Source organism: Eufriesea mexicana, unplaced genomic scaffold (assembly GCF_001483705.2).
Source record: "Eufriesea mexicana isolate 0111107269 unplaced genomic scaffold, ASM148370v2 scaffold1482, whole genome shotgun sequence".
Classification (NCBI taxonomy): Eukaryota; Metazoa; Arthropoda; class Insecta; order Hymenoptera; family Apidae; genus Eufriesea; species Eufriesea mexicana.
In genome coordinates, this window is record NW_016909634.1 from 637587 (window position 1) to 663353 (window position 25767).

Below are 25767 nucleotides of genomic sequence, written 5' to 3' on the forward strand. Positions count from 1 at the left end.
ACCAGACTATTGTATGAACAAGAACATCAACAAGATCTCTAGAACGTACATCGACTTGAGAACGACGGAAATAGAAACCAAGAGTCTCGATTAATTTACAATCTCGTGAAAATGTTGCATAAATCAGAAACTGAATTTCCTCCTGGTATACTGATCGAGATTTCACGATTCCGTCGTCAATGGCGTCGTATGCATCTCGTTCACCAATGTGGTTGAGGATAGGGATCGGCGTAAGAAATCTGAGCTATTTTCGAAATTTGGTCCGCGTGTGCCGCTAGGTGCGCTGCCTTCGCATGCGCCACTTCCGGCGTGTCGATCACCCTTCCGTCGTGAGCCAAGGGTGCCGGAGGTCCATGGTATATGTTCTGAGCGGGAACGACGTAAGAGCTGCTATAGTCTTCGTATTTCCCATCGGAATAGTCGCCGTAGCCGAGTGGGCTCGCTTTAGCAGCTTCGGCTGCGTGAGCTGCTAAATGAGCTGCTTTCGCGTGAATCACTTCCGGTGTGTCAATCACCCTTCCGTCGTGGGCCAGAGGAGCTGGAGGACCGCGGTATGCTGCCCCATAGGCTGCATAACCTGGCACGATGGATACCGAAAGGATGAGACACGACAGAGGGAGCTAAAATGAAACACAAGGTGCAATTGATGGTTGAGTGAAATATTTTATTGCTAAAGTTCAAGTTATTTGGAAATGAAGAGTTAGATGTTGAAGTAAGTATTAGGAAAATTTGAAAGTTGGTGGTGGCCATGGGGAACGTGTTGACAGTGGTTGTAAGAGAGAATTTATTATTTTATTCAGTGTGTTAAATTTTGTGTATATTCATTTTTTAATGTAATATTTGTAATAATATTGGAAGTAATAAGAACTTGGGATATAAATAAGATATTAAAACATTATGATATCTTATCGAAAATATTTTGATTCAGTTAAGTATGTCAGCATTGTAGTACTTACTCTAGGTATGTCAGTTCTAAGAATTGTAGATGAAGTTTCGATTAATATTAAAATTTATTCCAAATGCAAACTGGCTTTGTTGAATCTGAATTGTATCAGTAACATGGTGTTGTAAGTCAAGACACTAACTAGAATATAGAAGAATTCGATAAATTTGAATAAAGGTGTGTAGGGAGTAGATTGAAATATTGTTGTTACTAAGAAATAGTTGATTTAAAACATTTTAGAAAGTGTAATGTAATTTTAAATATGAGATGATAGGAAAATGTGAAATTAAAGAAGGAGTTTCTATAATTATCAGATAGTAGTTAAGCTTAGTAGTGACTCTGTAACATTAATACAATTTTAAATCAGATAAAAAGCATATAAATACCTATAACAACAATAATAATTTAATTAATAAATTGAAATAAAAGAATATAGAAAATAAATTTTAGAGAAGACTGAGGAAATTTTAAGGGTGAAAGAATAAAAACAATTTTGAAGATAGTAATAATCAAAATAAGAATTTAAATGAAGGTATGTAAATTAAAGTATTAAAAATATAATTGCAATGAGAAGTAATTAAAAATGAAGTTATTAGAAGAGAGGAGCATTGAAGGCAAATATGAAAGAAGATACAAAGAAAATATTGAAAATTATTGGTATAATAACAAAAAAAAATCTAAAACTAGGAATACTAATGATAATGAACTTCAAATGAAAGTGTATGAGAAATGTATTGAAACAGATAACAATAGAAAAATAATGTTATTATATACGAAGAATTATACTACAGTAATCAGTGACTACTTTGAGATTAGTTACAAGTTTAATTACTACTTCATGCTTCCCGAGAAACTGAAGCTTTAGAGACTATATAGTAATCACAAAACAATGAATTAAGAAACAAGATCTAATTGAAACATATGAAACTTATCATGTTACAAATTATCTTACTACATGCTACTATACCGATGTTAACTTAAACAACCAAGCACCTGAACCCGATCCCATCAACCACCAAGCACTCTGTCAACCCTTGTCTAACTACATACCGTACAACTTGTACGAACAAAACTCAACCAAACCACAAAATACTCATCAGCACCCTATCTATACTAAATTGCAACCTAACCCTAATCCCAATACCATTACCATTCTCCAAACCACATACCAAGCTCCATGATCAATTACAAAGTCCCTGTTACCTCGTCGAACTATGTCAAATGTGTAATCTTATGGTCGTTACTCACGAGGAGCCTCATGTTAGCCATGATCCACGACCTGATGCTTTTCTGCCGATCGAACGGGCCGTGGTACACCTTATATAGTCGTGGAACAATACGGGCGCCCACTTAGAGCAGCTAAACAAGCGGACACGCCGGTGTACATGAAATATTCGCGCGCGCACACGCACGCGTTCCGCTTGATTTTCACATAATAAGGGGTGGGGAGAGGCATTTCTGTTTGGCAATGCGGGAAAAGAGAGTCGGTTGGTCGATCGCCGGGGAAACGATATCGGGATCGCAAGAAGAAACCAAAAGCAATGGGTGAAATAGGTGAAATAAGGACGATTGCACCAATCTCTGGCGAGAAAGATTGCTGTGGACGAAGAAGAGGCAAGGGTAGGTCAGTTGTGAATTTTAGGTTGGTTAGGTTTGGTCTCCATGGGGGTGAATTGGTATACATGAGTGTCATAAGTAACTTATTTGGGATTTGCAGTGGGTTTCCTACCTTGATAACTAAATTTTAATGGATGATAATTATTTATTGTGCTTTTTCCGTTATTTATCCCACATTGGAATCTTCACTTTTCATTTCAACAAATTCTTCTGAGTTTTTCGGGTTCCTTGAGTTAATGGTTTCCTTGTGATGGGGTTAATGTGGCAAATGCTAGTGATTGAATGATGGAAATGTATAATTGAATTTAGGGGTGTCTTATTCCATTTTTCTTACTTTACCCCTTTTCTTTTTTTCTTTAAGGAAATTATATTTAATATTTTTTGAAGGGAATCAAATTTCAGTAAAATAAGTGACTTAATGAATTGGACATTTAAATTAAATGATAATAATATAATATAATATAATATATATAATATAATAATATAATATAATATATATAATATAATAATATAATATAATGATATTAGAATATTGTGTAAAAAATTGACAATAAATACATTCAATATTTATACATTTACTTCAGCACATATAATCTTATTCAATAATTTTATTTATTCAGAAAGTTTTGTAAATTAGAAATGAAAATTTCAAAAGTTTTCTAAGTCTTGTAGACTTTGATGTCTTTCTGTAGAAAAATTGTATATATGGGAGAGATTATCTGCCTATGATGTACTCAAATTATAAGTACCACTAATCACTCTATTATGCAACATATGATTATCCAGCCCACTTCGGTCAACTTTCATGAAATCAAACTCTAGCGTTTTGTAATTCAGCTCAGCTCTTATGGTCAATGGCAATGGCAGTCTGAGATTCTCGAACGTGATCCTTGATGCAAATTCTGTAAGATTCCATCACGTGTCATTACACCCGAGTTCTTAATAAGTCCTCAAGCAATTACACTTTGCGAAACGCAAAACAATGGCAACCAATAGCCGAACAATCGTTTCCAACAATCGTCCATGGCTTAATTGGGACAAGTTCATTACGATGAAATCATTTTCCAGCGATTATTCGAGATCTGTCTCCAATGAAAATGGCGTAAGGCATGGGGTATGGTTGGTGGGTGTGCAATTAAATTTTGATACGAATAGATATATATTCTTTCTACAATTCTAATATACTGTAGGTTTGTGTAATATAGTATTGCACGAAACAATAAATCATTATTTCTTGGACATTTTCCTTGATCGATAATATCACTTACGTATTTGTTATTTTTCTCAATTTTATTTTCATAGTGATCGAATCGTATCGATCTAACATTACGTATCTTTTACTTTTTCATATCTCAAAATAATATTAATAACTTTTTAAATTATTTGTATAATAACAATAGAGTTAAAACATTTTCACATTTCAATTGTATTAAATTTAAATTTGAAAATGCTTTTTGTATATTTTTGTAAGGAGCAAATAGTTCCCACCTATACGTTGTTCCAATAAATACAAAATAATATAATAAAATACATAATAGGATTTAGCAAAGAAACTTCACTTCCTATTACTATGACTTAACTTAATATCAGCAATAAGTAAGGCTATACATAATCATATAGTCAATATTAATATAAATTATTGAGATTAATTATTACTTAGCAATTAGTATTAAAGAATTGTTTACTAATTAATAACACAATTATTTAGTATTGCTGTTACATTAGTATCACACATTAGTTAGTATAATCATTACCCAATTAGTACATTTGCCAAAAACTTTCAAATAGCAATTAACAAGAAATTGTAATCTTTTATAGTAATACAACGATCTTGTTATATATCACTACTGTCAAAAATATTTCTCTGTAGTTCGTCCACCACTTTCCATTCATTTTGACTAACACACGTAACCTTAAGGAAACAAAGAAAGAAGGAAATATAGAGGCCTTAAGACACATGTTAACAAAAAATGATCGAAGAAGTTATTAACCCAAACAGATTGTGTGGTGTAAAAATAGAATTGTCGTAAACTGGCAACAGTTTGCTGTAATGATCGTAGAAATATCGTTGTTGGGTAATTGATACCGAAGTTCTGTGTAAACCTGGGCATTTCACGCACGAATGACGGAAGACGAAAGAATTCGAGGAACCATGACGAAGGAATTTGCAACTAGCGACACCCGCTTGGGTAAGCTTGGGATTATGATGTACTCGAACACCGTGATTAATGCAATGTTAATGGTTTAACGTCAATGTCAATGACGTGGTTAAGGTAATAATAAAAACCGAGTTGATAGTAACATAATTACTTCAACGATTTCTATTCATTCCTAAAAATTTTTACTACTTTTCCATTGTTTCCTTATTTCTATTTTTTAATTTCTCCTTTTGTGCTATTATCTTCCAATAATTTTTATCATGACTGATTTCTTTTTTAAATATACGATGTTTAAAGGTTCCTTCAAATAAAGAGTAATTATATGTTTATAAATTTTGAAAAAATAATTACATAATAACTACTATTATATTATTATAAAAATGAAAAGTATGTTGGTAATAAAAATAATAGAGAAACAATGAAACACCAATTCTATGGCGCAAGTTTTCATGGGAATCTTAAACAAGATATCTTAAATTCTTATGATATTGTTTTCAAATTTCTTTATGCATCATACTTTATTTCATAAACATTAATTTTATAAACAAAAGCTAATATAACGTCACATAATTAAGTACTCGCCTAATAGAATTAATTTAAGTAACAATTAATTCTAATAATTTGAAGTAATGATTAAAAAAGTAAATTTTAGAAGAATGTTTTGAAAGAAATGCAACCATGCCAAAAATGTTGTTGCAAAGTAATTTTACTGTAAAAGTGTCTCTACTATATCCACTGGTTAAGATACCCCACGAGATTAGGTTAAAATCCAGCTTTGACGAGATTATTCTATCAGTAGCATGCATTCTCCACTTAACGTAGATTATCCCAGTGGCTCTATCTGAACCTATCAATCATAGTAATCACGGTATTATTATATTCCATCAATAGGGTACAGTGATGCGACAAGCCATGGAGCAAGGATCAATAAGCCATCAGCAAGAAGGTTACCTAGCTTTCCAATACTCCATTATAATTAATTATTTATCCGAATAAACATTTTCTAAATAATTCGAAATATTTATAAATAAATTTAACACGAATAGTATGAAGCTAACGTAATAAAAACAATAGTTACTGATACTAAGATAGTATATCTTACTACTAATAGTAGTAGGATACATTGATTAGAATATTAATGTGAATTAATAATAAACAATATTAATTACAATATGAATGAGAATTAATAATAAAGAATATTAACTGCAATATTAATAAAAAGACATTAACGTCGATTAATGTGAACGAAAAAATACTAGTAAATATAAAGGATAAAATAAAATAAAATAGAGGTATTCGAAAAATTTGTTTAATATTCCAAAATTCTCCTCCAATTTTTTATTCACTTATGAAATTCCATCAAGCATCAAATGAGCCGTCCACTGCACAAATTGATTAACTCCACAAAACAAAAAGTGGAGAAATGCAATGAAATAATGTACATTGTTTTTTAAAATTCCCTTTACAATTTAAATCAAAATAAATATCGTAGAATGCATACGACTATACCAAGTACTTTGACACTTAAATTCAAGATTTTTCAAAAAGAGAAGTTAATCGATTTGTGCAGTGAACGGCTCAAATATGCGTTGCTTTCGACCTTTTGTATAACGAAATTTCTCAAGTATGGTTGCTTAACATCCTAAATACATCGTTTTCACCATACACCTGATTTTCTATTGACGAATCGATATTCCAGGGTGAAAATGATCCATCATTGACGCTTTTTTCATTCCTTGTCCGTTTGAATACCAGTTCGAAAGAAGTCTAGTCCGTCTTTTATGACATCCGCTACTGGTGCACAGCAGCGTAAATAATCGAGTGAATGTCGATGCTCGATACGTGCAACAGGCATTCGCTGTCGATAACCGTCCCTGGCCTCGTCCAGGCCAATGTGTACCGGGTTAGTGACACGCCTAATCGTCCCATAGTGTTCGAGAATAATCCTGGATCAGGAAGGAGGAAGTCACATTCTCTTGGATTCCAACGTCTGCTTTGGAAAATCCTTTCGCTATTATTGTGCGTTAATTCGTGTTATCCAGTGCTGGTGTTATTCAGTTTCAAATAAATTTTGGATAATTATTAATCGTTAACATATTTGATAACTCAACAACAAGATGTATATCTTTTTTTCTGTCTGAAGTAATATAAACATGAAATATATAGTAATTAATATATGGTAATATGGTAATATATGGTAGTTATGGAAATACATGGTTCAACTATGATTATTTCGTTAATTATTATAAACTTACTTTCATTTGTATCAGTCTTATAATTTTTTTAAAAAGTTTTTGAAGTTTCTGTCAGTATCGCTATCATTCAGTAATATACTTCTTTTAAATTCTTTTCTTTTTAATTCTTCATTGAAATTGTTATTTCTATAACTCATAAATTAGTTAAATATTTATTTATGTTGATCTATTCGAATTTTTTGAACAAATCTGTTCAATTTAATATCTTCCATTTCCATTTTGAAAATTCTCATTCCTATCCAATAATACTCAAATTTGTCTCCTTATAACATATGAAAAAAAATTTAAGCATGAGTGCATGAGTGGCAACCATTTACTGTATACCCCAAAACGATAGCACATCCACCTAGCTCACAATTATTAAACAGTAACACGAAGTATAGTACTACCTTGAAAATTAATTGAAGTTCAGGATCGAATCTGACCAACTTTAAAGGACGATAGATCTTTTAAAGAATCTCAAGTATCTTTTTCATTCATTAAGAACGAGACAGATGGAAATACGTGACGCAGAATATCCAACTAACAATAAGTCTCATAATAGGCACGCTTGGTCACGCTTGTTTGTATGCTTGAGAAAGTAGATAAGGTTAGGGATTTGCTTCACGAAGCCAGTTCTAAGATAAAGGCCAATTTCCAAGGCACTAGTGCGATTAACGCCATCGAAATTTAGTCAGTTCATTAAGATGCTACAGGACAATTTTGGCTCCTCGAGCTATAAACAGAAAACGATTCGTAAAATTATTGCTAAATACGTGTGAATATTAATTACTCGTATAAAATAAAGTGTGAAATAAAATATGAAGGTACTAATTGTAATAAAATAATTTAAAGTTTATTAAGTTTAAATAAAACTTATTATAATATGATTTATTAATTTTATTCGTATTAGCTTTTATCTAAATTTATTATTCCAGATTATGACAATAATACACCTTGATCGTAATTTTGGTTATTCAGATAGAAAAATTTGCATACGTATGTTGTAATTGGCACATCATAAATATAACACACGTGCACTGTTTTCTCGAAATTACGAAACTTGGTATACTTTATTGATGCAAAATTATAGTTAGTATTTGAACTTTTATTTTTAAAAACAAAGCGATTTTTTCGAATGGAAAAACAAGATGAGAATTAAAGTATACAAATATATTGTCTGTAAAATATTCTGTAATAAAAGCAAATAAATTTTCAACGATTTTATTACGATTAACTCATTGTGCTCTTTGTCAGTTACTTATTTTGACTTTAAAGATAACTTAACGATATTTTAATACACCGATATGCTATTGAGGTACCGTTAAATTATCGATAATTTATCGTTTATCGATAGTGTATCTCCGTTCCATAAGCTTCATTCCCCAGTACTTTACAACTGAATAGGCAACTGCTATTGAACCAACATAATTTACATGTCTCAAAGATAATTCGCATTATCAGCAGTCCCATACATTGAACGTTGTGACGAATGAAGATCGCAATGAACTTGTGAAATACTACAATTTCGTAGATCAGTATTGCTGATAATGTACAGCTAAATCAAAAATTTATATTCAAATGCCGCAAAATAATAAACACCATTTTCCCCAAAATTTTAATTTTATAATCGTGCTCAATATCCAAAATTTTCTATTCGTGCCCGAAAAATAAATATCGTTTATCTACAATCGATCCATGATATCAATTTATTCTCTGGTTCTACTGCCAGATCTGGGTGATCAGTTCTCAGAGTTATTAGTTCAAATTGATATCATTTATAAGCAAATCGATAACTAACATTGCTATTTATTAAATAATAATAACATTGTTATTTCCATATTTCTTTATTTCGTAGTATAAGGTTTTAGACTGTTTAAATGAAGTAAATAAATATTACTGGTTTTTAGGAATTAGACAGAAATCGATACCCAACACGAGTCTATGAAACGATGCTTCGTGGTCACAGGTTAGGTTCTCGTTCCTGCTGCCTAGTTCGCGGCGCCACCGCCCACGCAACGAGCGCTGCGTGCCAATTAATGGCATCGCGGCGATCGTTTAATGCGGCCCTTAACCGACCTGCGTGGATAACAGCCGATTAAAAACAATGCCGCGTGACGAGATTCACTGGAATCCCATGGATAGGGCTTTTGTTCCTCGTATCGAGCGATCTGGGCATTACTATGACACCCACGCGATACGCCACGCGAACTACGCTATTTTCTGACTATTTTTCAAAGAAGAGTGAACCTTGGTAAATATTTTTTTATTTTTGTTCTTGCATTTTTTTTATTGGAATATCTGTTTCTGAAGAAGAATTTGGAATGTTTTGATTTGTGATTTCGAATATCTTTTGAAAACGTTGGAAATGAACATTTCTTTGTGGGTGGGCGATATAGAGTGCTGTTTGGGAGTTATGGTTTGGGATTATAGCATTGTGAGATTTTGAATTTTTATATTATTCGAAATAATTGTTGGTGGGGATCAGAGATCGTCAGGAAGGGGAATTTTGTGTGGACCAATAGCGTGAAATAATTTGTCATATTTTGTGTTCGGAAATACTAATTTTTGTTGTGTCATTTCGAATTTTTGTTTCTTATGTTATTTTTGAGGTAATTAATACAAGAGAATGAAAACAAGCGAATTAATAATATCGAATAAACTAAAGTTTAGAATATTCATTTGTAGCATTATTTAAAATAATTTATGCACGTGAAATGTAAGAGAAATGTCGATTCTCCATAGATTAGTGATGTAAAATCATTTTTCAATATCTTTTGAAATATTAACTTCTATTATAACATTTCGAATTTTGATTTATTAAATTAGTTTCATAAATAATAAAAATGACAAGCAACGGAAATGGAAATTCTATAAGCATTGAATATTTTATTAGTATAATAAAGTATAATAAAATAATTCAATTTCCATTTATTCAAAGTTTATTAGATTTACTATCACATAAGGGAATATCGTTTCTCAATTAAATATTTTATAATCAAATATATTTTCAATGCAAATTTTCTTCCACGATTTTCGACTCCCATGACAGTATATCAATTATTTAAATTAAAAAATCATATACAATCATAAGCTTACCAAAAATCATTCCCATAAAGCAATTTTATTGTAATATAACATATATATAATTTTTATATTTGAAAAAATTCTAACTTCATCCTGTTTGGAAAGTTCCAAAACAGATCTTCAAAAAAAAAAAAAAAAAAGAAATTTCGCCTGTGTGATTTAACGACGAAAGTCTGAATGATAAAGCAAACTTAAAACCATACAGTTTCGTAACTTTCGATAACTTAAGATATCAGGAAACTGCGATCAAAAAGAGAATCTACATGCATGATCGAAGGCATACGTGCGTGACGATAGACAAATTTCTGTTATGCAAAAGGAAATTGTTTGGCGATGAATTTCACGTGAATCGCGTAATCACGTTTTTAATATGACGACTATTCTTTGGTTCTTTGTTTTGTGTCTCGTGTCCTGTATGTTTATTTATTTTTATTACAAGGTGTACGTCTTTGCTTTTTACCTTGCAAAATGGTATTTTCCAAATGACATATATTACAGTAATCACGTGAAACCTCGGATGGTATTGGGTAAAAATATTTGTATAGGTTAGGTCACTGAAGACGAAAATTTATCACGAATTTCATTGAATTTCTAAATATTCAATTTCTAAAATTTGAACAACCGAAAAGGGAAAGCTGAGAAATTTCGTATAACATAGAAATAAAATTAAAATTAAAAATTAGAAATTAAGGAGGGAGATTAAAAATTTTTTAAAATCGAGAATCTAGTAATTAAAAAATCTAATATAATATTTTACAGCAAGCCCTGTGTGACAAACAATTCGACAAGACATAAATTCGTTGATTTAATTCAAATAATTACGTGCAAATTGTAACGTAACTTACATACTTAAGTTCATAAGTAAGTTTTATTACATTCCATCACTGTAATTTATATATCACAATAAAATATCTTCGGCAACCACCATAATTTAAATTCTTTCAAAATTCAGTCTCGTGTTTCACAAACATGTACACCTTAAAAACAGTAATCATCTTGTTTTCTTAAAAATAATTTCAATAGTCGTGTCTTAATTTTGCACAAATTTTCAATAACTCCATCGACCGACTCGCGTAACGATATACCCAAACAAAACAACTACATTATTACCAGAAAGAAACGAGCTCGCACCTTTTCCCCCCCATTTCGATGGCAAAGTGCGTAAGAAAAGTTTCATTTCAGTCAATCACGTACGATTGATTATTCCGAGGACACGGGACAACCTTCGTCTCGATCGATGTACCAATTTCCCACTCCCCCGCCCCTCATTGCCACGCCACGACCCGTAAATCTTTTCCCTTCTTTTCGTCTAATTGCATTTCGTCCCTGTTTTTCCCCCCCTGAATCTACAGATTTCAGCTCGAGGTCGTACTCTCGATTTACGGAATAATTGAGAAATTAATTCGATAATAGCCTCTTTCGCGTGTTCCTCGGTGATTTATATTTTCCCGCCAATTTTCGATCGATCGTTGTAATGTGTCCAGAATATTATTATTATTATTATTATTATTATTATTATTACTACTACTACTACTACTACTACTACTACTACTACTATTACTATTGTTATTATTATTATTACTATTGTTGTTATTATTATTATTACTATTGCTATTATTATTGTTGTTGTTGTTGTTGCTATTACGGTAAATAAAAGCAACACAAGTCGTTAAAGGAACGATGATTGATTTCTTCCATAATGATTAGCCATGTCGAAAGTGACGATTGAAATTACCTACTTGTATAACATTTCATCGAACGCGCAGGCGCCGATATTTACATGGAGGCGTGTCCAGTTAATGGCGCACATCCACGTTGTAATTTAAACTACTTGGGAATTTTGAGAAAATTGAAAATAACGGATGTATCTCCTTTTTCATTCCCTTCTCTTTCATTATTTTATTACGGGAAAAAGGATTAATTTTGTTTCTATTTGTATGAAAAAAATTTCTATTTGTACGAAAATTTTGAGATTTTCTCGGTTAGAACTTTATTGAACATAATTTTATTTCCAACGTATTTCAAAATTTGTCTTGCTCGCGGCGAATATGGGAAATTCCAGCACAAATCATGAGAGTATATGTAAATTTTCAATTTCTTAAAATGAGGTATAACCTAATCATGTGTATCCCTCAATCTTATTTTTTCTCCTTTTTTTCAAATGTATCACCTTGATAAATGCATAAGCTCGTGTTTTAATAAAAACTTCCCAATTAGCCCTTCCATTACTCATTTTACAACTTTCTTAATAACCAGATGTATCTTGATTAACAACCAGTTACACGTTTAATGACTGGTCAAGGCAAGAAAAATTAAATTATGGTATATTAAAAATTTACTTCTATACGCATTATAAAGCAAGAAATTGATAAATGCAATTAACTTAAATTCACATTACCAAATATCGATCGAGGTAATGATAATAATAATAGTTTATTAGTATTGTAAAGTGAAAACAGAAAGAAAAAAGATGTAAAGGAAATAAGAAGATAAAGAAAGTAGAAAATTATAAATACTATAGTAATTCATAAGCTTTTTCGTAGTTTATTTATAAAAATTATTTATAAGCTCCGTATATTTCTAATAATATAGATGTTCACGAAAAAGACCATAGCAATAAATTAGAATCAAAAACTGTTTCACTTTGGACACTGTCAACCACATATTGCTTTTACAAACATATATAAAAATAGACATGGCTTGTTACAAAATTATTAAAATTTTATAAGAATGCAAACATTATCTAATTGGTATAACAATAAAAATAATTTTAAAATCATTATGGATCAGTGAAATTTTAAGAAATAAAGTGATTCAGAGATTCTTACTGCTATTACATACTGTACTATCAAATTTCAAATTTATGTAAAATTGTAAATTAATTTTAATAGAGCAAGATTATCGATTAACCACGACTAAAAAAATAAAAAGATAGAAAATATTACAATTAAAAAATTATAATTTATTGTAACTTAAATTATAATCATAATATCCAAAAAAATAAACCCAGCATATTTTACATATCATTTAGTATATTTATTACATTTCGAGTAGACAAACATTACCCATTTCATAAAAATCCTGTTATTTGAAACTAATAAAATAATCATACCTCACTTTTCAGTTACTTGCACAATTTTTACTTATGTATACGTAACTTTTACAGAATAGCTATCACACATCCTTTGCAAAATTGGAAGTACTAATTAATAACTAAATACCGCATACCAAAAAATTAACGAATCAGGAAGAAAATATTTTTCCACAAAAAATTTAAAAAATATGTACGTAAAATTTCTGTGAAAGATCTAAATAAATATTATATATAATAAGTATTGTTGGACTACCACCAAATGCCTTAGAAGTCAAGTCACATCACATTTTCAGAGGTATGAAATTCGAAGAAATATATAACAAAACAGTACTGTACACTCAATATATCCGTTTCCTGTATCTACAAATACATCGTTAAGAAAAAAGGAGAATGATTGTCGCTTTTTATTCAATTTCAACGAGGAAATCACATGTTGTACCTGACCTCGAGAGATCCTTTGAAAGACGAGCAGACGAGAGACGGACAGCCCGGAGTAATGTCAATGTCACCACTTTAGGTGTACCACTTGCTTCTCAGGGTGTGGTCCCCTCCTACGGGTCGTCGACTCCCTACCAGATTCACCTATATAAAAGGGGGCACCGTGGCTCGACAGGGCAACACATCAACGTTGGTACTTTAGGGCGAGTACTGGTTGCAAAATTTCCATTTGAATCGACCAGCAGCGTTCTTTCTACACGATTAACCATGAAAATAATAGTAAGTATGAGTATACAGGGACTTTTCTTTGCATAATGATGGTACCTTTATTGGAGAAGCTTTTGAGGGATGTTGAAGAGGTAGAACTGGGTGGGTTTGAGTTGGGAGCCAATGACAGGGAAGTAAGTGGAATTATAAGTGGAATTTATTAGGTCAAGGCTGGCTGGTACAATATTTAGAATTGATTATTAAATTGAAAAGTCTATTTTAAAATTTAAAGTTAGTTAAATTTTTGTTGAAATATGTAAAATTAAGAAATTTAAAGTTAGATACATTTAGAAATAATGATTGGTTTTAAAACTGATTATTGATCAATAAATATTCAAATCAAGATAAATGAATTACAAAGACTTAATTATTCAAATGATTAATTTGTTGGTCTTAATAAATTTAAAGTTGATCATGATGTAATTTTTAAAACTTTCATTCTATATAGATTCAGGGTAACCTTGATTCTATTACTGCATTTATGTGAACATTTGTACAAAAATTTGTATTTTTCATTTTGTATATTATTATTGTAAATGCATAACTTTAAAAAATTTTTTCATTTATTCTGTATAAGAATTTGACAATTAAAAAAGGAAATTAAACTGATGTTAAAAAATGAGGACTGTATTGAATATTAATTACTAAAAAATTCATTATATATTACAAATTAACTACTATTTTAGTAAAAAACAATATGAAAGAATAATCTATAGTCATTATTTATTAACGGCTAATCAATTTTCCATACCACTAGATTTCTCTGTATGGACATATTAACATCCCACATTCTTGCAGAAGCTTCATTACATAAATGATTACACCTTCTCATTCATGGAATCAGTCATAAAAAAAATTCATTTTATACTTTACTACTTTTCCACTAACCTATTTCTTCTTTTTTCCACTAACTAGTTTATAACTAGTTTATAATCATAAGCTAATTATATAGAAAGTATTTTAAACACTAACACAATTTGAATTCATTATACCAAAGCCTCATCCTATAAGATTAATCCAATTAAAAATCCTTCTAACTTCCCACTACACTTCCTGCATTCCTACCTTTTCTAGATTTCTTCCCTCATTTCATTACATTCTACGCTTTTAAAAATCATTACTACCATTTTGACCCAAATCTTGATTATAGTTTATCAAATATACATCATACCTAAGTTGAAATCAAAACTTCTGAACCACAAAACTATCGTTCTATTACCCATATTCTTATTATGTCCTTTCATCAATGTAGATCTTTCAATACTTTTCCATAATAATACATATTTCGAAAAGATATCCCAGTTTTACTTTATTTAATACACCTTTACCTATTTTTTATATCGTTTATCTATATTCATTCCAACAAATACATTCTATTAAATTAATTTAACCCTTTTAAAACATTAAACTATTCTTCTAAATTATAGGTCATTCTTGTCACAATTTATTGCCTGGTCATCGCAAAGGCCGAATATGTGGGTTCAGTGTTGCCGTACAACCACCTAAACGTGCGTTTAGTTTATGATGACAAAGTCTTAGACACGCCGGAAGTAGCACATGCAAAAGCAGCACACCTCGCGACTCAAGCGTACGAGGCAGCAAGGAATACGCTTGGTTACGCTCACGTTCCGGCTCTACTCCGTGTTTATGCACCTGCAGTTGGCGCGCCCATTGGTGTTGATGGACGTGTTGTCGATACACCTGAGGTCGCAGAAGCAAAGGCTGTTCATCTAGCCACACACGCGCTGGTAATTGAAAACAATTATTTCCTGAGAAACTGAAAATGCAATGGTGATTTATGGTTTAAACTAGGGTGAAACTTTTTTACTCCTTTTGTGACATTCAGTTTCCCTTAGAAAAAATAATTTATGAAGGAATTATTGAGTAACAATGAAGATGCAAACAGATTTTTCAGGATCTGTGGTTATAACATTATCTATGAAATATATTCTTCTAACTTTTCAGTAAACTAAATATTTTATTTTATTTATATCATAGTGAATTAGCAATGACACTAAACTTCCTACAATTTTGTTTTGTTTTGAAGGAGGCTGCAAAGAAACTAGGACTATACCCATATGGTGCTCTAGCCTATACCTCAATACCTTATATTTATGGGTCTAATCATGGTGCCCCCCTTGGTCCCGATGGAAGAGTAGTGGACACCCCAGAAGTTACAGAAGCAAAGGCAGCTCATTTAGCTGCACACGCTCAAGAAGCTGCCAAAATTTCTGGAAAACGCTAATTATTTTTAACAAAGAAATTTATAACGAACAATGATGTAACAATAAATCATAAAATTATCTTTTATTCGGTTCCTTTCCTTATGTATATTTTCAAAACATTCATAATACAAAATAAATTGTGTCAGCGAGAAAAGTAAGTCAGGTCACAAAAATTATGCTATTTCTATATGGGCCTTGTACAATGAATTTCGATAATGAATTATTTTACCATTACACAAATTAAATTTAATATCATTGTTTTTAAATAACTGGAATATAATAAAAGTACAGAAATTGATACAAATTATATACAATTTTTTTATTGGTTAAATAAAATTCTGAAATAATCATTCCTATTCTGAAATAATAGAAATTATTGTTATGTAGCTTTTCCTAGTTCAAGAGCTTTATGTGCCATCATTAGTGCTCCTTCTCTGGTTAGATTTCCACCAATAAATTTGCCTGGATGTACAAATATAGCACCTTCAATTCCAGAGGCTTTTACAAGCATCTCATCTCTTAAACCTCCCCAAGGTTCTGGTAGACATAGCCTATAAAATCACAATGTGTTATAATAATCCTAGTAATAATTCAACTGTCACTTGACTAAATACCTCATTATAAAACTCCCAACATGCACAGGTACAGTGTAAATCATATAAGGACCATTCTTACAAATAACATATTTTATCAAAGGCTGTATATTTTGTTCTTTTTCTATTGTTATAAGATGTTGACTCCATGGTGCAAATTGTAATAATTCTACAACTTCCCCACTAGGATGAACCTGTAATTATTTATTACAACTTCTGCTTAAAAATCTTCATGAAGTTTTGTTACAAAGAAATACTCAGAAAAGTAAACATCCATTTTAACATATACAAAGTAAATTATTCTTATATAATGTATTAAGAAAACAACTATGATACATTTTAATATAACTAATAGCCACATATGCTTATTCTGTACTTATTCTATTTAAATTTATGTAAATATTGCTTTGAAGATGCACACTGAATTGCTATAATCTTCATACCAGTACTATTATTAATTAGAAATTGGCAATGATAAATAAAATACAAAATTTTTATTTCATCTACCTCAAAACGATTTGCAATAGATTTCTCCACAATAGATCTAGCTGGTAACCAAACATTTGCTGTGTAATTTATATGCTGCAAAAACTCTTCCCCAGTTAATTTAACTGCTTTGAGAAACTGTTCATTAACATCAGCATTCTTGTCATTCCACGCAAGGTTTAAGAATTTAACACGAGAAGATAAATCGGTTACAATAGAATATCTAAAATGTGTAATATATTATAAAAATTAAACTTGACACCTTAAGTATATATAACAATGATACTCTTAACTTACACAGGTTCCTCTTCGAACATGGGAATCCCATTATCAATACCATCAACTTCTTTAATGAGGGTATTATAAACTTGTTTAAAAATTAATTCTACATCATTGTCACTTGCTTGCGGAACCACTTCTTTAATAATTTCATGACCAAAATGACAATAAATTAATCCAGCACTACTTAATTTAATTTGCGAATCATAACCTGGTTTCTTTATTACAGTGCTTAATGATTCTACAAAATTCCTGATTTGTAAATTAATAAGAGTTAATTCATCATATTTTCTTCATAAAAAAACGTGCAAAATCAAACCATACTTCATATGATGATCGTAACGATGCTTGGAAGGATCATATTCAGCACCAACATCAACCACAATATCACAAGTATCTAAAATACTCATATCACGTGATCTATGAGTATAAAATATTCAATATTAAATAACACATACAAATTCACTACAATAATATACAAAATTCTATACTTTTATTCAACTTATTCATAAATATATTTACAGTTTCTGTTGCAAAAGCTATCTAGCTTTATTAGAATATCTTACCTCACTATAACAGCATCTTTGTATCTTGGTAGTAGTTTCAACATAAAACAAGCCAGCGCTTCATCGCAATGAAAAGTATTGTCATGTGTTCCGATTTTCACATGTTTCGTCATCGTTACAGACTTCCACGTTTTAGCTGAAGTATGAATTAAGTTGCTTGGTTGAACAAATAGCTTTATGAAATTCCGTAGAATCATACCAAAAGTTCCCTTAACCGTAATAACCACATTAATAATTAAATTATACTCTCACCCTAATAAAAAGAAAGCTCACAAAATATGATAAGATCACTATTATTTTAATTTTGCTCACGTATACATAACCTTGAATCAAGTCATATGTACAGCGTGTAACCGACAACTATCTAGTAGGAGTTTAGCATAATCGGCCAATCAGAAATTACACGTACTACACTTGCGTATATACGAGTTTACACTATAAAAGTACAACATAATACGACATTTAACTCACAAACAATTTGAAACAAATAACACGTATGATTTATATCTTATTGTAGGTTGAAAATGTGATCTTATATGGTATATAATTAGGGATATTCTAATGAAAATATTTATTAAAAAAATGTTTGTTTCTCAAGCACATTTGAAAACATGATATTTACATAAATATATTTTTGTTGGTAATATAATATACAGAAACAAATAATTTCTCACGAGTTTTATTATTTTAGACTACAATAATATTACGATACCGTGACATGTGTCTTGAAAGATGAATATATTTACAATTGTTAAGGGTACTTATACGAAATTACATTGATCGAATGACATTACATATTTCGAACTGCCTCTTCCGACATTAAGTGCGGAATACTATTTAGGAACGAAGATTAGATTAGATTAATCGTATTAAACTTGATGTTACAGAGAAAATTATATTTTTTGTAATGATCTCATTACTATGCTCGTTTCGAAAAGTTAACAATCATATCTTCGATACAAATATCAAAGGGAAAGGGAGAGGTAATTATGATGTCTTATGACGATGAAATAAATAAAAAAAAAGAGAGAGAAAGAAAAAGAAAGAAAAATGATCATCGTGCAGACCATGAGAATAAGAGATTGCACGTAGTATACAATTATTATTAACAGCGTACAGGGCTTCTTAACATCGATTACGTGTTACTCTACAGAGGTACACATATTTACAGAAACTATCGAATGTACACGCTGAGAACCGTTTATTAAACATTCTATACGCTTATCGACCGCATTAACTATCTATAACTGCTAAAACTAGAGCGGAATAAATTTACGTGAGAGCATGTATATATGCATACATGCATTTACTATATATACATATATACACGCGTGCAAAAGTGTAGGTATGCGTAGTGCGTATATATATGTATACTGTGTGAGTGTATATTATGTATAAAATAATATACACAGGTATATAGACATATACGCATATATTCATGTACACAAATACAATGTATGCAGACACATGCGCGCGCGCGCGCACGCACAACACACATATATGTATATGTTTATGGAAACTATACATTTATCAGTATCGACAGGAATTTCGATTCAAAGAATTATTTTTTCCGCTAAGAAGAACAAACATTAAGGATCTATGAATCTAGATAAGTTTGCAACGAACACGATTGATCTGAAAAATTATTTTATCGACAGGGCAATTCGAGTATTTTCAGAGAGTTTCTTCTTCATTTTTCTTTAATATTACTGTACATCCTTGTTAATCTACTCATGCAGTTGCATCTAGCCAGCTGATACGAATATTCGTTCATTACATACGAATTTGTTGAGCAACGCGCGACAAATTTATTGCTGTATCCCTAGGGGTAATTTTCCACTGACGTTACGTCGTGGAAAACATCGATGCGACGTAGGAACAGACGTAATTCTCTTTATCCTAAAGAAAATCGATAGAGGTCTGTTGTTCGACTATTAGATTCAATAAATTTGTACGAGAAAGATTCTGATCTGTTAAATAAATGCAGAATGCTTGCTCGTGTATTCCTATGTTGAATAAGGACAGTGCAAGTCATGATCGTTTATCTAAGTTTGATATTTGGATGCTGTTGTATTTTGAGTTTCTCACTTGACTTTCAATTCATAAATTCTTCATAAAATAACAATAATTACTAAATATCAGATCACAAAATTATAAAGGATTGAACCACAATGAAAGAAAGCAATAAAAATTCAATATAATTATCGATGAACATAAGAATACAGTTATATCCAAATATCGATTTCTACTTTATCGTCCGATCATCCTACTTTATCGGCCAACTGATTACACTTTATCATCAGAGCAATTACTCCACTACTCCATCTTATTTTTCTTCTTTCTCTGTCTATCACTTATATGAAAAATAGAATATACAGCTTTGTAATCATGTACTACCTCAAATATTTTATACGCTGAAAAAGGAGCGGGATCACTCGTAACATAATTAACTTCGAGTCAACCGATTGAAATACTACATAGCACTGTCATTCAACCATAAGTTCTCTTAAGTTTATCGTTCCCGTCTCCCAGTGAACTGCGTGTTCGAACTTCTGAAGCATATTAATTTTAATAAGTGTGAATCCATCATCGTCATGTACAGGGGTTATGGCAAATGCTGAGGGAAAGAGGCGCCGCCCTTTTCCACGGGATCTTACCTATTAACAATATACATAAATATACACTAGGGGAGGCCGCGGATTCACCAATCACCAAAATCAACGTTGCCAGCAGACACGAAGGGGAGGGGGTATAAATCTGTCGAAGATCCTGATTTTCCTCGTTACCACTGCCTCTTCAGGCATTCCTTGTTTCGAACGTCATGGCGACAGCTTTGACTTTCTTCATCAAAAGCGGTCCCCTCTTCGCATACAAATCGGAAGTCGAGCACCTGCCTCGAAGTGAACCCAGGAGAACAATAATGAAATAATCTGCAGTCTCTATTGTCGCCGTAAAAGCGATACATTTCCTTCTCCAAGCAATTGAATCCATCCTGCTTCTTCAGGGATGTCGGTTTTCGACTTAGGGATCTCATCGTTGTTGATTCTACATCTTCATTTTGCTTAGAGGTGGTTTCCGTAGCAGTTGTCGTTTGCGGAGCTGAAGAAACTAGAGGGACCTCCGTCACATTCTCATCCACGAGATTGGTAGACGAAGCAATTGACGTTTCTTCCTCTGTGGTTGACTTAACCGTGGTCGAGGATGGTTCTTCAGATTTATCTGGCTCAATCGAGGTGAAAGTCATCGGCAAAGCTGTAGTACTGACTATTTCTACGTCTACCAGAGTGGAATCTTTAGGCTCAGTTGCCTTCTCGGTCTCTGTACTAGTATACTCGACTTCCTTCGACATTTTCTCTGTAGTAGAGGCGAAGGTAGATAGTCTAGAAGTAGCATAGGACGTGAAACTTTCCTCTTCATCGTGTTTTACATTCGTTGGAGACTTTTGTTCGCTTGGACTAGGGATTTGATCGTCTTTGCTCTTCAATTGGACCTGGTCCTTGTGTACTGACCCATTTGGAGACTTCGATTTATTCGCGAACACATTCTGCTCAGGCCTGCTAACTTCCGTGGTAGTCATTAACGTCTCTGTGATCGCCATTTCCGTAGTTTCCGTCGAATCCTCGTCCATATTAGTCATTGTGGTTATCGCAGTAGTCGGTTTACGAGATAGTAAGGTGAACTTTCTGATCACTGGCTTGGGTGCCAGTTCGTTGTATGATTTAGGTGGCTTCGCTGGCTTCGGATTTAGTAGACTCAACCTCGGTTTAATAACCACGGGATTCGGAGTCGTCGTTGGAGGGATGTAATTATAATTCTTCCTGGCAGAGATCGGTTTGAATAATTTTGGAGGTGTAGGACGAACTGTCGTTGTCGTGGTAGTGGTTGTTGTAGTCGTGGTTGTAGTTGATGTTGTCTGTAATAAGTCGGTTTTCTCTGTATTGGAGTCTTTTGGACTCTCAGTTTTTTCTGTGTCGTAGTCTTTTGGACTCTCAGTTTCCTCTTCCTGGCCTCTTTCAGGTTCTGTGGTGGTTTCTGACTTGTCTTCCTCGTTCTCTTTCTTGGTGTTCTCCAATTTGCCATCAGCCAGCATTTCCTTATTAGTTTTCTCGTCGCTTAAACTGTTAGAGTCCGAAGAGTCACGCTCTTTATAATTATCAGGCTCATAATTATCATCGACGTAATCGTGAGCAATATTTTCGACAGATTCCGATTGTTTCTTAGTCTCTGGCACGTCTTCCTTTTTATCTTTAGGCAACTCGTCGGTGAATTTGAGGACACCTTCGGTACTTTCCTCCTGATCACTCAAAGTATGCTCATCTTCATCGCGATATTCAGGGGTCTCTTCTCTAGCACTAGTTGTTTCTTCGAAATTAAGATTTTCCGAAGTGACAGTGGCATCTTCGGAACTTCCAGAATCCCCGTAGTCATCTTCTGCGTCCATTTCATGAGTACTTTCGTAAAATGCCTCGGTAGAGTCATGATACTCTGCGGACGTTTCCTGAGAATTGATCTCTTCGCTCTTGGTTGTTGAGTACTCTCGGGATTCCGTCTCTTCCTCTTTCTCACCTTCAACTGTTTTACTCTTATCCTCTTTGTAAGACAATGTTTCCTTCAGCGAGTCATCCAACTTCATACTCTTCTCCTTGCGAGAACTTTTGCTTACTTCGTGTTTGTCTTCTTCGGCATCTTCGTTGTTTAAGACTGTGGTTGATTCATCTTCGACAGCTTCGTGCTCTATCGAAGACACTTCCTCGTAGTAGTTTTTCTCTTCCATTGAAGAGTTCTCCGTAGGAGCTGCAGGCTTTTCTACGTCATCATCGAACGCTGGTTCTTCGACATCCTCCTCTTCTTCAAATACTTTTTCGTCCAAGATCGATGTCGTTGTTTCGTCCTTATCCTCTAGAATTTCCTCCACGTTCTGTTCATCTTTCTCCGAAGTTTTAGATTGCTTCTCCGAAGTTTCGTATTCGTTAGCCTCACTTTTTCTATTCTCCTTTCCTGAATCCTGATCCTTGCCAATCTGTAGATTCTTCAAGTAACCACCATGACTATTTATAGCCCTAACATCGACTTCCTTCGAAGTCCGGGATTCTGGTTCATCGAATATGTGCTTGTCAATCTGTTCAGCTTTAGAATCGATCGTTGCTGCAGTTGATTCTATCTTCTGGTCAAGAACATCAGGTAATTTGACAGATTCGTTATTTCCATTCTTGGTCTCCTTTTTCCTGGCAGATATTTTAGCTCTGGAAGATCTGATCCTGGAACTTCTTCTTTTAGCAGCTGGTTTCGACTCCATAGGTTTCTCTTTCTCACTCTCCTCCTGTGGATTTTTTCCCCGGTTATTTACACTTTGCTTCAGCTCTCTGCTTTCTTCAACAACGTCTTCCGAACCTTTAGGGTTACTGGAGTTAAGTTCCCCTGTCGAATCTTCTTCTATTACCGCTTCAGTGGTTTCTTCAGTCGTGGAAAGTATTGGGATTTCGGTGAAGACTTCAGTAGTACTCGAAGAGTCCTCATCTTTGGATTTCAACTTCGTATATTCGTGTGGCTCGAGAATGACCACATCGATGACTCGTTCTGGCTGTTTGGATATAGAATCTGCTTTATCTTCATCGTTCGTATTGTTATTCACGTCAGAAGAGGTCTCCTGTTCCTCTTCTTTCTCGTAGTCAGGTGTTTCCACTTCTTCGTCCTTTAAATTTATCTCGATATTTCCCTTCTCATCAGCATCGATATATTCTTCGGCATCGGATTCCTTAGTATTTAACTGCAAAGGAATTTCAAGCCCTTCTGGATGTTCCTCAGCCTTGCCTTCCTCATTTTGTTGTTCTTCTTCGGCCTCGTCGTCATACTCCTTCGCCTTAAAATACTTGGAAGCCTTTGTTTCTAGATCCTCCAATGAATCCTTCTTCAGTTTATTCGTGCCCCTATCAGATCCAATTCCCTGTAACCTGCTTCCCTCGAAAACATTGCGAATAGTGTCCTCTGTGAACTCTCCTCCAAATAGGATATCCCTAAACCTCATCAGGCTCTCTTTGATCGACTTGAAGTCCTTGTTGTCGTTCTGAGTATCGACATTTTTGTCCACGTCTATCAATTGGCCGTCTTGTTTCCTCTTAGAATTGCCACCATAGACGAAGGAAACCATGGAACTTTTAGTCTGGCCAACAGACCTCTTGAATCTCCAAGTTCTTTCACCTTCGCTGCTCCTCCTAGGAATTCGTCTGCTGCTTCGAATCTTTGGAACGTCTCTGTAGAATGGGTCAAAGGACTCGTCACCCTCTTTGTAATCATCGTAGCTAGCTGGAATCGTTGGAAGAGGAAGAGTCACCAACTGGGTGGTGTTCAGAGGTCTGCCAGACTCGTCACTAACGCTTGCCTTGGCTGTTACGATGACTCTTGACTGAGAAGGTAGCAGGGACGATGGATTCTGAACTATTCTTTGAAGATCAGGAGGTGGTAGGTTGATAGTGATCTGGTGGGGCTTCAGTTGGGGTATCTGCACAGGGGGCAGCACGTGTATGTGTTGGGTAACCTGTTCAATAGTCGATTGAGAAGTTTGAGGAGGCTTGGAAGAGGTTCTTGGCGTTGGATAGAAGGACCTGATCGTGGTTTCGTCAGTTGCTGGAGTAGGTAGGAAGTTTCCTGAAATTCTCTGTTGCTGGGAGCTATGGCTGCTGGTTTTCGTTTGCACTGATCTTGATGATTCGGGTGTTGGCACCGGAGATATCGTTAACTTTGAGACCTGAAAGGAATTTGTCGATTAAAATTTGCAGGTATTTTGCAAAAAATATAATTTCTCATCAGTGAATTGGTTAATTGAAATATTGCTAACTTAAAAATTTTTAAGATTGAGATTCCACTCGAATTAAAATTACCTTTCCTTTGTTGGTCGACTGGACAGCTTCCAATGGTCTAATACTCTGTTCTCCATTCTCACGATAGTCAGATGTTTCCCTAGGATTATTACTGTGAATAAATTGCTCCGTGGTACTGGCAATTCCGTGATTATGAAAGATAGGATTTATCAACGCTGGGCTGTTTCCATTGCTATTTAGCAGTGTCTGGATAGTGGAGGAGGTCGCATGGAACAGTGGCGCCACTGTCGACGGTTCGTTATGGATGATTTGTGGGCTCGAGGTCGAGCTAAACCTAATCTGATGAACCTGAGGCGGCTGGACAGTGGTCGAACTAACACCCTGATTGCTGAATAATTGATAAGAAGTAGCCTGTTGATTATTATTCCTTTCTCCGTTATGGAAAATATATTGGTGATGATATCCGCCATTTTTGTCGTCATACAGTGATTTGGATTGGCTGGTGTGGACCTGAGGGAACGGAGGTTGAGGTTGGAAGTGTTGAGGATATCCTGTAGGATGGGAAAAGGAATTGGGGGATGGTGTCGTAGATGGTTTGTTCGGTTTCGAAGTTGTCGTGGATGTTGTAGTTGTCGTAGTAGGTCGTGATGACGTAGTGCGTTGATGGTCGTCCAGTCCATCCGATGACTCGATATCATCCTCGCTATTTTCGTGCAAACTGTAAGCAGTTCAATTATTAAAGCGTTATTTATAATAATGCTCAATTTAAAAACAAAAAAGGAATTTCGAAAATTGAAGATTGGAAAATTAACTTTATTAGTATTGCTTTAATTATAATCCCTTATAGATTGAGTAACTGGAATAATTGAATGGAAATAAATTATCAATAATAAAGAAAACAATGAAAGTATTAATAGAAGGTTAATGGGTAAATACTATTCAGATTACAATTAATAACACA

At 33.4% G+C, this 25767-nt stretch overlaps 4 protein-coding genes across 5 annotated transcripts in view; 1 reads left to right on the plus strand and 3 right to left on the minus strand.

The window, feature by feature from the left end:
* Positions 1-200: 200 nt before the first annotated feature.
* Cpr92F (cuticular protein 92F) lies at positions 201-2212 on the minus strand. The gene is made up of 2 exons (XM_017901121.1): positions 2192-2212; positions 201-620 (listed from the first exon to the last, which is right to left on the minus strand). The coding sequence occupies exons 1-2, from the start codon at positions 2210-2212 to the stop codon at positions 201-203; spliced, it is 441 nt and encodes a 146-aa protein (XP_017756610.1).
* An 11677-nt stretch (positions 2213-13889) lies between these two features.
* On the plus strand, positions 13890-16084 carry LOC108548269 (cuticle protein 18.7). The gene is made up of 3 exons (XM_017901122.1): positions 13890-13973; positions 15267-15587; positions 15887-16084. The coding sequence occupies exons 1-3, from the start codon at positions 13890-13892 to the stop codon at positions 16082-16084; spliced, it is 603 nt and encodes a 200-aa protein (XP_017756611.1).
* Positions 16085-16211: 127 nt separating this feature from the next.
* LOC108548287 (UPF0160 protein MYG1, mitochondrial) lies at positions 16212-18336 on the minus strand. Of its 2 annotated transcripts, none has more exons than XM_017901143.1 (7): positions 18241-18336; positions 17989-18124; positions 17747-17842; positions 17441-17674; positions 17165-17366; positions 16679-16851; positions 16212-16615 (listed from the first exon to the last, which is right to left on the minus strand). In XM_017901143.1, exons 2-7 carry the CDS (start codon positions 18099-18101, stop codon positions 16444-16446), a joined length of 990 nt encoding a protein of 329 aa, XP_017756632.1. In that variant the 5' UTR covers positions 18102-18124; positions 18241-18336; the 3' UTR covers positions 16212-16443. The 2 variants fall into 2 exon arrangements, with proteins under 2 accessions (XP_017756632.1, XP_017756631.1); XM_017901142.1 differs by having other exon boundaries at positions 16444-16615; positions 17989-18197; positions 18301-18336.
* Positions 18337-20531: 2195 nt separating this feature from the next.
* The window catches only part of LOC108548296 (serine-rich adhesin for platelets), a 69974-nt gene continuing 64738 nt past the window's right edge, over positions 20532-25767 (minus strand). Inside the window, exons 5-6 of the mRNA XM_017901160.1 lie at positions 24867-25524; positions 20532-24733 (exon numbers count right to left, since the gene is read on the minus strand). Coding sequence (XP_017756649.1) covers positions 20771-24733; positions 24867-25524 — 4621 coding nt within the window. The 3' untranslated portion in view covers positions 20532-20770. The remainder of the gene's footprint in view (positions 24734-24866; positions 25525-25767) is intronic.